Consider the following 15,574-nt stretch of genomic DNA (forward strand, 5'->3'; position numbering starts at 1 on the left):
TAGCTTCCTACTAAAACCCTGTAACACAATGCAAACATTCAGGGGGTGGGGTGTTCTATCCTGCTATTGTTGTGCTGTAGTGTATGAGTGTCCCCCAGATCGCAATAATGCAGTAGTACTGAGAAAGTATTGCAGAACTAGTAAAGTAAAAAGATGTGCGAATGGTTCCATATAAATCCATCACTGATTCACTTGTATTGCATCAGTGACATGTTGCAGAATACTTCTGCCAAAAACAAACAAAAAACAACCCATGCAGGGGGGGGGGGTGCACCTCCAATGGGGAAATCAAGGTGTGAGTCTTGGTTTTTCCTATTTCTTTGAGAAATAAACCTGTAAATTCATCTTGTGAAAAGGAATGGCGTGCCATTTTTTAATGGTTTCTACATAATGAAGGCTTGAGTGTGATCTTCTCCTGGAGATTTAAAATCATTTGCGTGACCGATTCTAGTTTATTCCACCTTGTATTACTTTTGAGGCTTCTGTAATGGTGTCTTATTTAATTGTTAGATTTTATTTTATTTAAGAATTGACTGCAGGGAATATATATCAATTTAGTTCTTTTATGTACAAGCTTACCTTGTTTCCAACTAGGATTGTATGTGAGGTTGGAAGTGTGCCAGAAGCAAAAGAAGGTGAAATTGAAGTTGATGTAAATGGACAACAAGGCAGATCAACAAACGAAGTGCAGTTTACATATCAGGTGAGTCTGTCCTTGTCAATAGCTTACCTTATTTAACACATAGTATCTTGTTTTCCATTTCTCACTGAGTCAAACGTAAGTGTATAAACAGTGCGTTGGTTTTTATTCCTTCATTTGGAACCATGGAGGTTCTGCTGAAACAGAATGCTTAAGTCTGCTAAATATAATAGAGAGAAGGCCTGTTATAAATAAGGTGAATAGAGCACCTGTACTACAGAAGACAGAAAAGAGATGGATGGGCAACCTTGTGCTCATCCAAACATGCTTCCATCCCTTAAAGCTCTAATGCTCATCCAGTCACAAGGGGACTCTTAGGGCATTTGACTTTATGCTCAAGGGACGCAGCTTCAAGCCATCGTCTGCCTGCTACTTCACCCACTTCTTCCAAGGCAAAGAAGTCCCACCTTGGGGAAGGAGCATGTGTTAGTAGCTTGTATAGCTAGCCAGGGAAGACTGGAGCATCCTGGGCGGCTGCCCAGGTAACAGCAAATGAAGCACAGAGCATCATTTACTGCCAGGGCTTTGGAGTTTGTAATCCACAAATTGCACAATAGAAGAAGGTGCTCTGTGCATCACTTTCCACTGAACAGGCAGCCTGCTAGAGTCTTCATTGGAAGCCATGCATGGGCTGAAACTGCCCTCCTAACCCAAAGTGAGGTTTGGGTTTTGCCTTGAGAGAGGAGTAGCATCCAGTGGACAACTAAAGATGCAGAGAGACGCAAAGGATGAGATTAGGGGAGAGTGGGTTGTCTTTGCCTCGGTTCAGCTTACAGCAATCCAAGCAGGGGTGGCTGCATAGTTGAACACCCCTGCTTGAATCCTCAGCCAACCCTCAGAAAAAAAACATATTTGGCTTTGATATGGGCCATACTTCAAGAAACAGCTCGTAGCTTCCTGCTGAACCGGTAATCTTAATGGGGAGAATGGATGCCTAGTCACTGAACGGTACCTAATGATACTAGAAATCCTAAAACATTTTCATTTGGGTTGCTTAATTCCATAAATAGAGTCTCTGCCACAGACGGCATGATATAAGTCATGTGAGAGATACAGTTAGCCACCTTGTCACCATGCCAAAGGATAGGCCTTCAATTGCCTTGCCGCAGATGCAGCCCTAAAACTCGCAGGACCTTATAGTGCTTGTAAGGCATAGGTAAGTGTACATGGATAGATACAACGTACAGGGTTATTTTTAAATTCAGCTGTCACTTTTGGTCTTTAAAACAAAACTAGTGAAATGTGTCATATGGAAAGTCAAGGTTAGGTTATTCTCTTGGGGATTCATTTTTCTGCCTGGGCTATTTCAGCTTTCACGCTGAATAACCACATAGGGGAAGTGGATGTGGTCAAGTCACAAGAAGGAAGGAGTTGGATATTTGTAGAATGCGAGGCCAGAATTGGAAAACAAGGGGCATGCATGCCAAGTCTGTATTGTCAGTCCATGGCAGGAGTGGGCAGCTTGCAGCATGTGAGACTTCCACTGTGTAATTCTAGCTCTTGCTATTAATAATAATAGCAGCATTGCATTTCTAATTTTCATTACTGCGGAGTTACATGTGACTCTTTCTTCTTCCAGGATCTCCATTCTTTTAGCATTCCAAAATGACAGCTGTTAAAGATTTTTGGCTTGAAAAGCATAACTTGCATTTTAGCTTAAAAAATTCCCTTACAGTTACTGGGAAGATGCAGTGTAAGAGGAAAAGAAAGAACTGAACTGTTAATTTAATGAGGTCACCAAGCTATGGGTAGTTTCTTTTCCTCCCTCTGACTTTTCACACCAATTCTCGGCTAATTATATTTTCTTTCCCCCTCCTCTCACCCAGCTAAAAGAGGAATAGATAGTTTTATTCTAAAAGGAGATGGACATTCTTTGACCGCCTCCACTTTTACCTTGGAGATGCGTCTGTAATGGACACCAGGCTAACAATTCGTGTCTGAAATCTGTAGGGTCATCATGCCATAACTTACATGTCCATAGAATTAGGATATGAAGCATGACACAACTAACTAAATTTTACTGAAAACTTTGCTGTTTTTTTACTGGGCAATAAGAAGAGATAATATTTCCCCCCTCTCTGCCCTAACTTCCCCATTGGTTTTACACACTCAGTATACAAGAACGTCAAGTATCATCAATCAGTCTCTGTAGCATTTAGTGACCTAGTTTGTTTGTCATGTTAAACCATAGTTAAAATAAACTGTACGAACAGGTAGTGTGCTACTGCCTGCTTCTGAAATCACAGGCCACTCACTGTTCGCTTGCAAACAAGCTTAGCGTTACCGCTGAACCTAGGGTCATGCTTTGATTCTTACCAAACAAACCGTAAACAGTAACCAAGGTTTATTCTTGGCTTACCACTTATGGTTTGTTTGGGGGAAGCAAACTGCTGAAATTTGTCTGTAACGCTAACCCAGACCATAGCTTATTTCACAGCAGGAGCAGCGAAAGAGCAAAGCGCCTGCAATTTCAGCATGAGTCACCAGCGCATTAAACTATTTTAACTAGTTAAAAGTGCCATGTGAGTGAGGCCATTACATGTGATTTTGCTACTACTGCCATCCTCTCACTTGGTTTGCCTTTCTTATTACATGAGGAGACAGACCACTTCACACTAGGGATTAAGATTCCTATGAGTGCTAGGTGCTCAAATCTCCAGAAGCATGACATGATCTTTTACAGCTTTGTCACAGCAGCTGAAGTTTAAACCAGGCAATCTAGTGTGTATTATGTTGTCTTAACATCCTTTGTTTCTGAGACCACCTGTGGGCATTGTTTGTGGGCAGTTTAGCAGAAGTCCAGCTTCTAAACTCTTCCTTTGCTGCTTTGTGGGAGGAAGAAGGGATAGTGTGCAATCCTGAGGTTCACAGCAGATCTTTCCAGCATGTTCATCTCTGAATGCAACCTTTCTATCAGATGTTGCAGCTGATCATGCATAATCACACGTCCTGTAGCTTTGAGTAGCCACTGCAAGTAATAAGATTATGTGTAAAAAGGTAGAGAACCCTTACAGTTAAGTCCAGTCACAAACGACTCTGGGGTTGCGGTGCTCATCTCGCTTTACTGGCCGAGGGAGCCGATGTTTGTCCGCAGACAGTTTTTCCGGGTCATGTGGCCAGCATGACTAAGCTGCTTCTGGCAAAACCAGAATTATGTGTAGCAGCCTTTAATGCCAAATTATGGACAGTATTTTTTTCTGAACTACATATTTAGCGTTGGCCCAACTGAACAAATCACTGATAACAGCTCAAGTTGACCCAAGCAAGAAACATTGCTGTTCCGTTTTTAAGAATAGATTTGCACCATCTGGTTAGCTATAACTATATGAAACTGTTTGATGTTGGTAATCCAGCTCAATGTAACTAGTTCATTGTGAGATCAGCACTATCTAACCAAACAGCAAGAAATTTAAAACCTCACATGCAACTCCAACGTGCAGTTTCATTCCAAAAAGCGCCGTTCATTAAATTTATAGCACTTGCTTTATTGGCCTGCTTTATTGGCCCATTAAGGAAAACATTAGGTGTGCTGAGGCAGCTTTGCTGAGCACTAGATGATTATATTAAAAGGACAAGGATGTGTGTGCTGCTTTTTATGTTGCAAAAGGGCTCTTTCATGCTCATAATTTTTGTAACCAGTTTTTTTTTAGTATATGCATGGTTAGGGTCACAAGAAGTTGCCTTATTTGGAATCAGAACATTGATCCATTGATTGGTCTTCCAGGATTTCAGGAGGGGAGATCCTGTATAAGTAGTTTCTGTATTTATATCCAAGTGACTACAACTATTCTACCTAACTCAGCAGGTGTGAGTACACACCCTGGCTCTAATGCGCACACAACATGTGTGCATGGGGTATGCATTTCCAGTTCTGTAGTAAGGGCAGCTCATGACTCTCTTGTGTCCATGCACCTGCTCTCGCCGCTGAATTCATAGAATCGTAGATTATTTTAGAGTTTGAAAAGACCCCGAGGGTTGTCTAGTCCAACTCCCTGCAATGCAGGAATCCTGTCCACAGACATTCTGGGTGGAGGGTGGGCCTCGAACCACCAACCTTCTGATTAACAGCTGTTTTGGGGAAGCTGGTATATACATGTAACCCTGCATTCCACAGGGCTCCCTCTGGACTTTGCATTAGATCTATGTTTCCCACTCTCAGTTATCAGTGTTTTTGTTCATTTCATTGCTGGACTGGTGCAAGAGAAGCTCACATGGCATGCGCCTCAGTTCATTCTTCTAGGGTTGCTGCCTCTTTTCTGGGAGCTGCAAGGAAAAACGAGACAGCAACAACATGCGATAGTTTTTGAAAACATGGTTTTTGAAGACACACACAGACAATGCCGGCTTCTAGTGTGGGAGTAAATACCATCTGACATACAATTAAAAATTGAAAAGAGCTCCTTAGGCTTTATATAAGAGTGCTGTACTCTTGAATATCAAAGCAAAATGTTAATCATTGCGACTTGCACTGCAGCGCATTGAGTTCCATTCTAGGGCAATCCAGCTGAACATTAAATGTATTCTGCAGAGAGTGCTGCTTCCCTGGGCTTCTGAAAAATTAGTGCTTTTATGAGTGCTTTTCAATGTGTGTTCCAGTTGTTGTTATTGTTGTTATCATTATTATTCTTACTATTTATTAAATTTGCATACCACCCTTCATCTGAAGACCTCAGGGCAGTTCACAACATAAAAATACAAAACAAGAAGATAAAACAAAAACAAAACAATAAACCCCCCCCCCCCCGCAAGCACATTTTTAAAAAACCATAGGATGTTAATCAGCCAAAGATTATAGAGAAACATTTCTGCCTGGCACCTAAAGATATGTAATGAAGGTGCCCTTCCCTTTTTTTTTCTTGCTTGGGTCAACTTGTAATCTATATGATCCTTATAGTTTATAGGATCAGAATTGATGCGTGTGGTGGATTTCTGAAAGGTGGTGCTTTGTCCTGGATCTTTGGGGTTTTCCTAAAAAGCTCAACAATTACGGGGGTGTCCTGGTTTTTACTTTTTGAAATATGGCAACCCTAGTGTTGCTCCCATCCCTTCCTACCCAAATCTCAAAACTGCATACTTGAGGAGTTATACGATGTTATCCTCACCACACCCCTATGATGGGGTAGCTTGACTGAGAGCGAGTACTATGACTGATCTAAGGTCTCTTGGTAAGCATCATGATGTAGTCAGGGTTTGAATCTGGTTTCTCTTGTGCAATTCAGTTCTTTACCCCCAAGGTGTCTTGCTGGTTGTAAACTATCGATAAGGGCTTACAGAAACATTTGTAAACACCTCTCCCTTGCATTTGCATTAAGGATGTCATTTGCGGTTCTGTGGTATTGCATTCCAGTTGTCCTCAAGTTTTTATGAAGTAAAGCTTGTGTCTCCTGCAAGAGCATCTAAAACATCTCCTAAAAGTTGCACATTTCTACATACATAGACTATCTTTACCCCTAAACCAATATTGTAGGATGCCTGGTGTTGACATTTTTGTAAAAGTGAGCAAGGATTTTAATCTTATGCAGCTGTCTGCCTCTTCTTAAATTAGGTGCTCTGAATTCTGAAGGCTGCATACATAATTCCATTTCCAAATGAAAAGACTTTGACAGTTCTTAAACACTGAGACATTAAGGCTGCCCCGGAGCTTACTTCTAAGTAAACATACACAGGATTGTGGTGTGCGTGATATTCCAGCTATTAAATAAAAGTTTTGATAAATTTGGTGAATAAAAGGCATGAAGGAACTGACAACAGAAGATAGGGTTGTGGGCAAGGCTGAAGTTAGTTCCAATTAGTCAAAACATATTGCAAATTTGGGAGAGGGCTATATAAAACAACAACAACAGCAGAGGAATAAGTTTTGAATTAATTGTTTGAAGTTGATTAAACTGGCTCGTGAAAGTGTAAAGCAGATAAAGCGAGATAGCATTATGCTTAATTGCATCATGTTTTCAGAGGATGATCTATAGAACCAATTAATACTCTGCTAAGATACATTGCAAAATATGGGAGATGTTAATTTTACAAAAGGCTTTTGCACTTCTAAAAAACCGTTGATGTGATTTGGCCCTTGCAATGTGATTTGGCCAGGGCCGTCTTAAGCATATCTGGTGCCATGGTGCAAAGCTCCCTCCGCCGCTCCGCTGCCTCATCTGTACACTTTGTGCCGCGGTGGCCACAGCAGATGGAGGCTCCAGGCACGGTGCTGCTTCAGCGCAGGCGGGATGGCAGAGGCGGGCGAGGGCAGCGAGCTGATGCTGGGAGACTTTCCCATTGGCCCGCGGCCGCTGGGAGGTCCAGCCTTCACCTCTTCCCTAGCGCCCTCCAGAACTTGATGCCCTGGCGCCCTGTGCCACTAGCCTCTATGGGTAAGATGCCTCTGGATTTGGCCTTTGTGATTTGGCCCTGTGCAATCAGGCACAGGGTACATTTAGGTTACAATTTTTAAGCCTTGATAGTAGGTGAGCTGGCAGCAAATTTTGGGTGGTCCCAGAACCATAGAACGGTACGTTTTCACAGCATTGCTAAGCCCCTTGCTAAGTCAGGTCTCCTACACAACATGTCACTGAGTTGAATGCAGACTGCCACCTATTTAATGTGGCCTGCCACTTTCAGCTTCCCACATTTGCAGCACCAGGCAGGAAGTTTATCAAGCTTGTGTTGGGCTATATTTGACTCAAGACTATCACAAGTTTTGCAGACCTATTTTAAGTGATACTTTCCAAATTAGCCAACTTCCCACAGAGAATAGGAGGGGACAGTTGCCTTCTGTGCAAATATCAAAACCAGTTGCTTTCACATTGCCTCGCAATGCTGGAGGCATTGCTTTGTTGCTCCTGTCATTGATAACAGTTATATTCCAGGAAAGTGTGAGGAAGAAGCACTGAAACCATGACTGAAAACAGTAAGCCCAAAATGAAATCCTCAAAAAATGAACAGGCAGCTAATCCATTATGTTGTAGCTTAGGCCTTGAAATCAATAGCAGCTTAGAGTAGTGTAAGCTTTAAATAGAAGTCGGTTCATAATCTCTTTCATTTCTTCTTCCCTGGTCCATTTTTTTTCCTGATGGTAGTATTTCCAAACCTAGAAAAGTGCCTTTGTGAGAGTAAAAACTGAATTTAACCAGTTTTTGACTTCTTCATAACAGGATCCTGAACCTACAGGAATAAGTCCTCAAATTGGTACCAAAGCTGGAGGGACGTTCTTAACTATCAGTGGCACAAACCTGGACACTGGCTCTATTCAAGATGTTCAAGTTTACCTTGATAATGTACCCTGTCAAGTGTAAGTATAAGGACTTATAAAGCTGCCTTTCCTCTCTTAGGTGTGGTCATGCCATCTATATTGTAGATTTCTAACCTCTGTCAGTAGAACTTTCAGCCATCTTAATGTCCTCTGAATTATCCTAGCCCCACCTAAATTGTTCCCCCCATGGACTGTTTTCCACAGATCCTGATGATGCAACGGAAACTTAACATTTTCTCTTTCTTTATCTAATGTGATTAGTGTGAGTTCACACTGATTTTGTCCACAGTATATGACTTTAGAATCAAGCAGCCACTTAGATGAACAGCTCTCGGAAGATCAATCCTCAGTGGGGTCATTCTCACATTATCCTCCTTTCCCACGAATATGTTTTAGTAGGGGCACACTCAGCTAAGGTTCATAGCTCATACTTGATTCACCATGTGGGCATTGTTCCACAGAACATTACTAATGATTCTTTCAGTGGCCTCACCCCAGTGATAATATCCTGGACAACGTACATATGAAGAAACCCCAACACTGCAGGAATATTCAGCTGTCCCATACAGGAATCAAACCTGCAACCTTATCAGCAGCATGCCCTAACCAACTGAGCTAAAAGCTGCCACAGTGCTGTGATTTCAGTCTTAGCTGAGAGATATTCATGCAATCAGCCTTTATTGGATTATTATTCATCACCAAACTTTGAAGAAGACCTGAGCAGCGTACATTAGATTGTTCCTTTTAATGTAGCGTGGGTTGTGACCCTTCTTGAGAAGGGGTCATACAGTACGGCATGGTCTGAACAGTAGCACAGTAAATAGCACAGTAAAATGTGAAGTGCAATTGTTGTGATAGGTTCTAATGCGGTAGTATTGTTGCATTGCCATTAGAGTGCCAAATAGCATTTCAGGAAGCATGTTAACAGATACGGACAAGTCAGCACCTAACACTGAAAACATGTACCAGATTGCAGTGCTCTGAGCAGCAGAGCTAGGAAAGTGGAAAGTGCTTTAAATTTGTGAAGATCACCTTAAATGTTACAGTTAAAAGACAAGGGAAATGGGTAATTTGTACAGAAGCTGCATATAGTGTTGTCTGCAAGTGTCGTGTTCATTCTCTTACTCTGATGACTTAAATGGGGCTTTACTATTGCACTTTCCTTGTGTTTGTTTCGGCTGTGGAGGGTAGGGTTGTCTACGACTGACATGAAATTATTGGAAAGAAATGAAGCTAATTGAGGCATAAAGAAGTATATAGAAGAGTGAAAGCAGGACTTCCTTTGCTTTTTGCGCTTACTTGGTAAAATACGTCAACACTCAGAAAGGACCACCAGATCCCCTTGGCTAGAGATCTCACTTAAAAATAGGCAAGCTTCCATAGCATTTTGTTTTAGAACCTTAAAGTGAAGGTGGTCCTCAAACATCTGAATGGGACATCAGGGAAAGATGAAAGTCATACAAAGCATTAGGTCGAAACAGTCCAAAACTAACTTCCACGAATTTGTCCTTATCTGGGCAGGAACACTCCAATATTGTTGAATGTCTGTGTCCTGGCAGCAGAACCTGCAGCCCACATGTTGAGGGACTTTGGAAGAAGACTGGCTGGGAGCACCACTCTGGCAGCCCAACAGCAACAGCCCGGGCATTGAGTTGGCAAAGTCTCGTGATGGGTTGTTAACTCATATGCACCAGGCCCCTTAAGGAGATTCCCCCATGGGTTCATTTGGGGAGAAACCAACCCTGACTCTGGTCTCTTACCAATGCCCCAGCCGCTTGTGACATTGAAAATGAAACAAAAATACTACCCTGAGCAAAGCTATTTAAAGAGCTATCTATAGGAGGGGCATGGCTGGGCCCTAATCCCAGAGTAAATTAATCATGGTCACATCACTTCTTTGCTCTCCTGACGTCCCCCTTCTCCCCCTTCCCAAATACCCAGCACAAAGGGGTACAGTGGTACCTCGGGTTATATACGCTTCAGGTTACATACACAGGCTACAGACTCCGCTAACCCAGAAATATTACCTCGGGTTAAGAACTTTGCTTCAGGATGAGAACATAAATCGTGCAGTGGTGGCGCGTCGGCAGCAGGAGGCCCCATTAGCTAAAGTGGTGCTTCAGGTTAAGAACAGTTTCAGGTTAAGAACGGACCTCCGGAACAAATTAAGTACTTAACCCGAGGTACCACAGTACTTGCATTGGATGTTAGTGAACTTGGTTTCTCAGATGTTCATGCTTATACACATTCACTGTTTCTCTTACGTAGCAATAATAATAATAATAATAATAATAATAATAATAATAATTTATTTATACCCCACCCATCTGGCTGAGTTTCCCCAGCCACTCTGGGTGGCTCTCAATTGAGTGTTAAAAACAATACAGCATTAAATATTAAAAACTTCCCTAAACAGGGCTGCCTTCAGATGTCTTTTAAAAATAAGATAACTGCTTATTTCCTTGACATCTGATGGGAGGGTGCCACTACCGAGAAGGCCCTCTGTCTGATTCCCTGTAACTTGGCTTCTCATAGTGAGGGAACCGCCTCAGTGTCCAGGCTGAATGATTGGGGTGGAGATGCTCCTTCAGGTATACAGGACCGAGGCCATTTAGGACTTTAGAGGTCAGCACATTATATTGAATGTAACCACATTTAAATATTCTAAATGTTAGACTAAATAATGCTGGTATTCTCTGTGTCACTTGAGGAAATGAAGATGTCGTTTTCCTGTGGGCTGGGGTTCAGGAGGTTGTAGAAGTCAGTTTTGATGAGATTTTTCTTAATTCCTTTTTTCTTAATTTAGTATCACATTTGGGCAAGAAATAGTTTGCGTTACTGGACCAAATAGCAAGGAAGGGCCTGTTCCTGTAACAGTATGGCATGGAAGCAATGAAAGAAGGATAGAAAACGAACCGTTTACCTACAGTGAAAACCCTACAGTTAGCAAGATCACACCTGAAGTCAGCATATGCAGGTAAAGAAATATTTCTTTTGTAGGGGGAAAAAGTGTTCAGCTTTAATGAGCTGAAATTATAAGGTTTCCCCCCTCTCCACTTTCAATGTAATTATTAGATAACAAGTATCCTGGGTCTAAGCAATCACAATAAATGTAGCATAATTGTATATTTCTTCTAAAACAGAAGTCATCACCATCAAGAAAGGCAGAGCTCTCTTCTGTTTAAGAATAATGTATCAATTAATAAGATGTTCATGACTTTCTTCCTACTCCACTTGAAACAGATTAAGGGTTACAGTCAACTTAACCCTACTCCAGGAAAGACCCATTAATGAACCCATTTAAAATGTCTTTGAACTTCACCAAGTCTACTCTGAGTAGACATTAGGAGAACAATGGGATACATGGTTTTATTTGTGCTTTTATATTTTAGCGGAGGCCGAAATATTACTGTCGTTGGAGCTGGTTTTGATATTATCCAGCATTTCTCTGTGAAAGTTATATTTAAACCTTTTGTCGAGAGATCATCAAGGAAGAGGAGGAAGAGGCAGACAGAGGAGGTACAAAAGGTAACCATCGTCTCTTCTTTGTACAGAAATACAGTGTGGGCAGTATTTTATTCATTTATTAAATTTCTATAGCACCCTGCATCCAAAGATCACAGGCTCATTCTCATGTTGCTACCCTCCAGGGCTCTCATGGAAGAGACACAGGGTCCCAGTCGGTTCATACTGAAACTGTACCTAATCCAAAAACCCTTGAAATTTCTCTTTGTTAGTTTTAGTGGATTCAGTAGTTGGTCAAGAACTTTAGGGTTTAATTAATAGGTTTTGAGTGGCAGAATTGGAAAAGGGTGAGTCCATGGGGCACAAATTGCCATGTGCAAGCCCTGCAGGGCTCACACGACTCAGGGAGGAAGCTAAGGAAAATGTTTATGTGGTACTCTTGCAGATTTCCCCTCCATTTCCCTCCTATTACTGTATTTTTTGCTCTATAAGACTCACTTTTTCCCTCCTAAAAAGTAAGGGGAAATGTGTGTGCTTCTTATGGAGCGAAAGCAGGCTGTGCAGCTATCACAGAAGCCAGAACAGCAAGAGGGATTGCTGCTTTCACTGTGCAGCGATCCCTCTTGCTGTTCTGGCTTCTGAGATTTAGAATATTTTTCTTCTTGTTTTCCTCTTCCAAAGACTAGGTGCATCTTGTGGTCTGGTGCGTCTTATAGAGTGAAAAATATGGTAATTCCTATAAGAAGGAATTTTGCTTTGCCTGCTCCAAGGTGGGGATAGTTTTCTTGCCCAGCTGGAAATATGTTAAAGGAACCAAGGGGATTTTAGATCTTTGTGCTGTTGCTGCTTTTTTCCTGTTTTAGTCACATTATTAATTATAATTTTAGTGTTTTGAATAGTTTTTTCCGCCTGTATGAGCTCCTATATAACATGATCTGATATGCAGTAAACCAAGGGTTAGCAAACTTTTTCAGCAGGGGGCCTGTCCACTGTCCCTCAGACTTTGTGGGGAGCCAGGCTATATTGGGGGGGGTGAACGTATTCCTATGCCCCACAAATAATCCAGAGATGCATTTTAAATAAAAGCACACATTCTGCTCATGTAAAAACACCAGGCAGGCCCCACAAATAACCCAGAGATGCATTTTAAATGAAAGGACACATTCTACTTATGTAAAAACACACTGATTCCCGGACCGTCCGCAGGCCGGATTTAGAAGGCGATTGGGATGGATCCGGCCCCCGGGCCTTAGTTTGCCTACCCATGCAGTAAACTCACACATTAGTATGCAAAGGTTAATTTGGAAGAAGCACTGACACTGCATAAAACTACAAGTGAAATTCACAGTTTGTGGTGTAAAAATGATTAGCAAAATTAATTGTGTCAAAGATGGCAAGAATGGAGTCCAGTTAAACTTAGTACAGTGGTACCTCAGGTTAAGTACTTAATTCGTTCCAGAGGTCTGTTCTTAACCTGAAACTGTTTTTAACCTGAAGCACCACTTTAGTTAATGGGGCTTCCTGCTGCTGCTGCTGCTGCGCCGCCGGAGCCCGATTTCTGTTCTTAACCTGAAGCACTATTTCTGGGTTAGCGGACTGTGTAACCTGAAGTGTATGTAACCTGAAGCGTATGTAACCCAAAGAACCACTGTATTCAGAAATGCACTGTTTATACACTGGGATACACCTATGATCATCCATCCTAAAACAATGCATGTGAAGTAGCTCGTGTTTTTTACCAATTCGATAGACACAGAGATGAATTACCAGTGCTGCAGTAGCAAAAATACCAACTTTCAAAAAAAGACTAAAGCATATGAGATTGCAAGAGAGAGGTGACAGCTTGCACATTGAATTCACTTGTATATGTGTGAGACAAAGAGGGAGGGAAGGATAAATAAAAAACGTAAAAATTTACCTACCAGTGATCACCAATACTTGTTTGTTTGTTTGTTTGTTTGTTCAGTTTGAAGGAAAAACCATCTCAAAGATCAATGACACCACCCTAGTCTTCTTATCACCACCCGTCCTGGAGGACCCAGAAAATTACAGAATTACTGTGCTTCTCCAAATGGATGGTCATCAGGTGGGAAAAGACTTTCAATATGTTGCTGATCCAACCTTTGAAAACTTCACTGATGGTGTCAAGAAACAAGTCAATAAACTTATTCACGCAAAGGTAAGTGTGTCAGGAAAATGACCTCTCTCAGTGTGCTTTGCATTTGGCGCTTTCTTTCCTAATTGTGTTAACCTGATGCAAATGGTTGACTGGAATAATTCCAAACGCTGTTTTCAAAGACTAGTATTGTCTGAATGTGGGGAGCATAAATTCCTTTTTTTGTGCTACTTAGGGGTGGGGGAGACCTGTCTTTGCCTGCTGACATATGCCTCTAAAGGTTTCTTGTCAGTGGGGTTTCCTCTTTCTGAAATCAAGAATTGAGTCCTTATCAGCAAGTTCTCCTGACATTCTTTGACCTTATTTATACCCCCTGTTGCCACCAGGGGATGATATTGGATATTGTAAATCTAGGCCGGCACTCTCGTTGCCCTGCAGGAACAGCTTCATGAACAAGGCTTACAGATTTGCCTCAGAACGTCAGCTACCCTGAGGGTATTTCCTCTTCCACATAGATATCAAATCCAGCTGTTTGGTTTTCAGATGGAACTGTGCGAAACATGAATGTATTAATCATGAAAGCTTTTATCCTTTTCCTTCCCTCTCCTCCCCTCCGCTCCCAGACACCGCGAAGCGAGTCGATAGCTAAGATGGCTTAGTGTTTCTGTGTTTCTGTCTAGGGCAGTAATCTCAACAAAGCTATGACGTTGGAAGAGGCGCGAGCATTCGTGGGAGAGGAGCCCTGCGTCATCAAAACCCTGACGGAGAACGATTTGTACTGTGAGCCACCTGAAGTGCAGCCCCCGCCCAAGAGAAGGCAGAAGAGAGATACGGTTAATAACCTGCCAGAATTCAGCGTAGGTCACATTTATCTGTCTTTTTAACAACACATATAAGGTGTGCGGCACAGAGGGCATCTTGTTTTGAAGTGGCAATAATAAAGAGCCTTCTTTTACGCATGATTTGTGCTTCCAAAGAGCACGGGCAGAAGAAAACCATTCTCCCGTTTGCCACTCCTTGCCTAGAAACAGAATGTGTGAAAGCAAGTGTTAGCTTTCTTTTGCTAGGGCCTAGGCTGTACTGGTAATGAAATGTGCATCGATCTAGATCAGTGCTTCCCAAACCTGGGTCTCCAGCAAGCTTTTGGACTACAATTCCCATCATCCATGACCACTGTTCTTTATAGCTAGGGATGATGGGAGTTGTAGTCCAAAAACATCTGGAGAGGAGACCCAAGTTTGGGAAACTCTGGTCTAGATTCAGGGCCACCCTACCAGCACAAGCAACCCCAAGCAGCAGCTTAAGGAAGCAGTACTTTTGGAGGAATCAGTGAAACATGTGATCTGGGAAATGCACCCCAGGGAACTGCAGTCTTATTTATTGAAAGAACGAAGTTATAAACCACTCACCATTCACAAATATTGTGGTGGTATCCAAAAAGAAAATTACAGTCATACCTCTTGTTACGTTTGCTTCAGGTTAAATCTTTTCAAGTTGCGTCCCGCGGCAACCCAGAAGTACCGGAAAGGGTTACTTCCGGGTTTCGCCACTCGTGCATGCACAGACGCTCTAAATGACATCGCACGCATGCGCAGAAGTGGCGAATCGCGACCCACAGACACGGGTTGCATTCTGCTCATGTTGCTTACGGGGCTCCAGAACGGATCCTGTTCTCAACCAGAGATACCACTGTACAAAGTTAAAACAAAAAAAATACATTCAATCCATCTAATATACAGTGCCACAGCTTAATGTTTACAGCAGACATAGTCAATGTGGAGCCTTGAGTTTGCTTGTGGACAGTTAACTCCCAGCATCCCTGACCATTAGTCATGATGGCTGGAGGCTAATGAAGATGGAGTCCAATAACATCTAGAAGGTCCCATGTTGCTACTTCTGGTGTATTGGGACACAGGTGGTGCCATGGTCTAAACCACTGAGCCTGCTCGGCTTGCTGATCAGAAGGTCAGCAATTCAAACCCGCACAACAGGGTGAGCTCCCGTTGCTCTGTCCCAGCTCCTGCCAACCTAGCAGTTCGAAATCATGCCA

The 15,574-nt window shown here is 42.3% G+C and overlaps 1 protein-coding gene across 3 annotated transcripts in view; it reads left to right on the forward strand.

Annotated features, from left to right (window-relative positions):
• Nucleotides 1-15,574, forward strand: part of PLXNB2 (plexin B2) — a 347,788-nt gene that overhangs the window by 295,239 nt on the left and 36,975 nt on the right. For all 3 annotated transcript variants that reach the window (XM_081023406.1, XM_081023404.1, XM_081023405.1), the window contains exons 17-22: nucleotides 595-703; nucleotides 7,846-7,982; nucleotides 10,750-10,920; nucleotides 11,336-11,471; nucleotides 13,375-13,587; nucleotides 14,205-14,381. In XM_081023406.1, the coding sequence (XP_080879532.1) occupies nucleotides 595-703; nucleotides 7,846-7,982; nucleotides 10,750-10,920; nucleotides 11,336-11,471; nucleotides 13,375-13,587; nucleotides 14,205-14,381 (943 nt within the window). The remainder of the gene's footprint in view (nucleotides 1-594; nucleotides 704-7,845; nucleotides 7,983-10,749; nucleotides 10,921-11,335; nucleotides 11,472-13,374; nucleotides 13,588-14,204; nucleotides 14,382-15,574) is intronic.

This window comes from Podarcis pityusensis, assembly GCF_964106645.2.
Source record: "Podarcis pityusensis genome assembly, chromosome: 10".
Lineage (NCBI taxonomy): Eukaryota > Metazoa > Chordata > Lepidosauria > Squamata > Lacertidae > Podarcis > Podarcis pityusensis.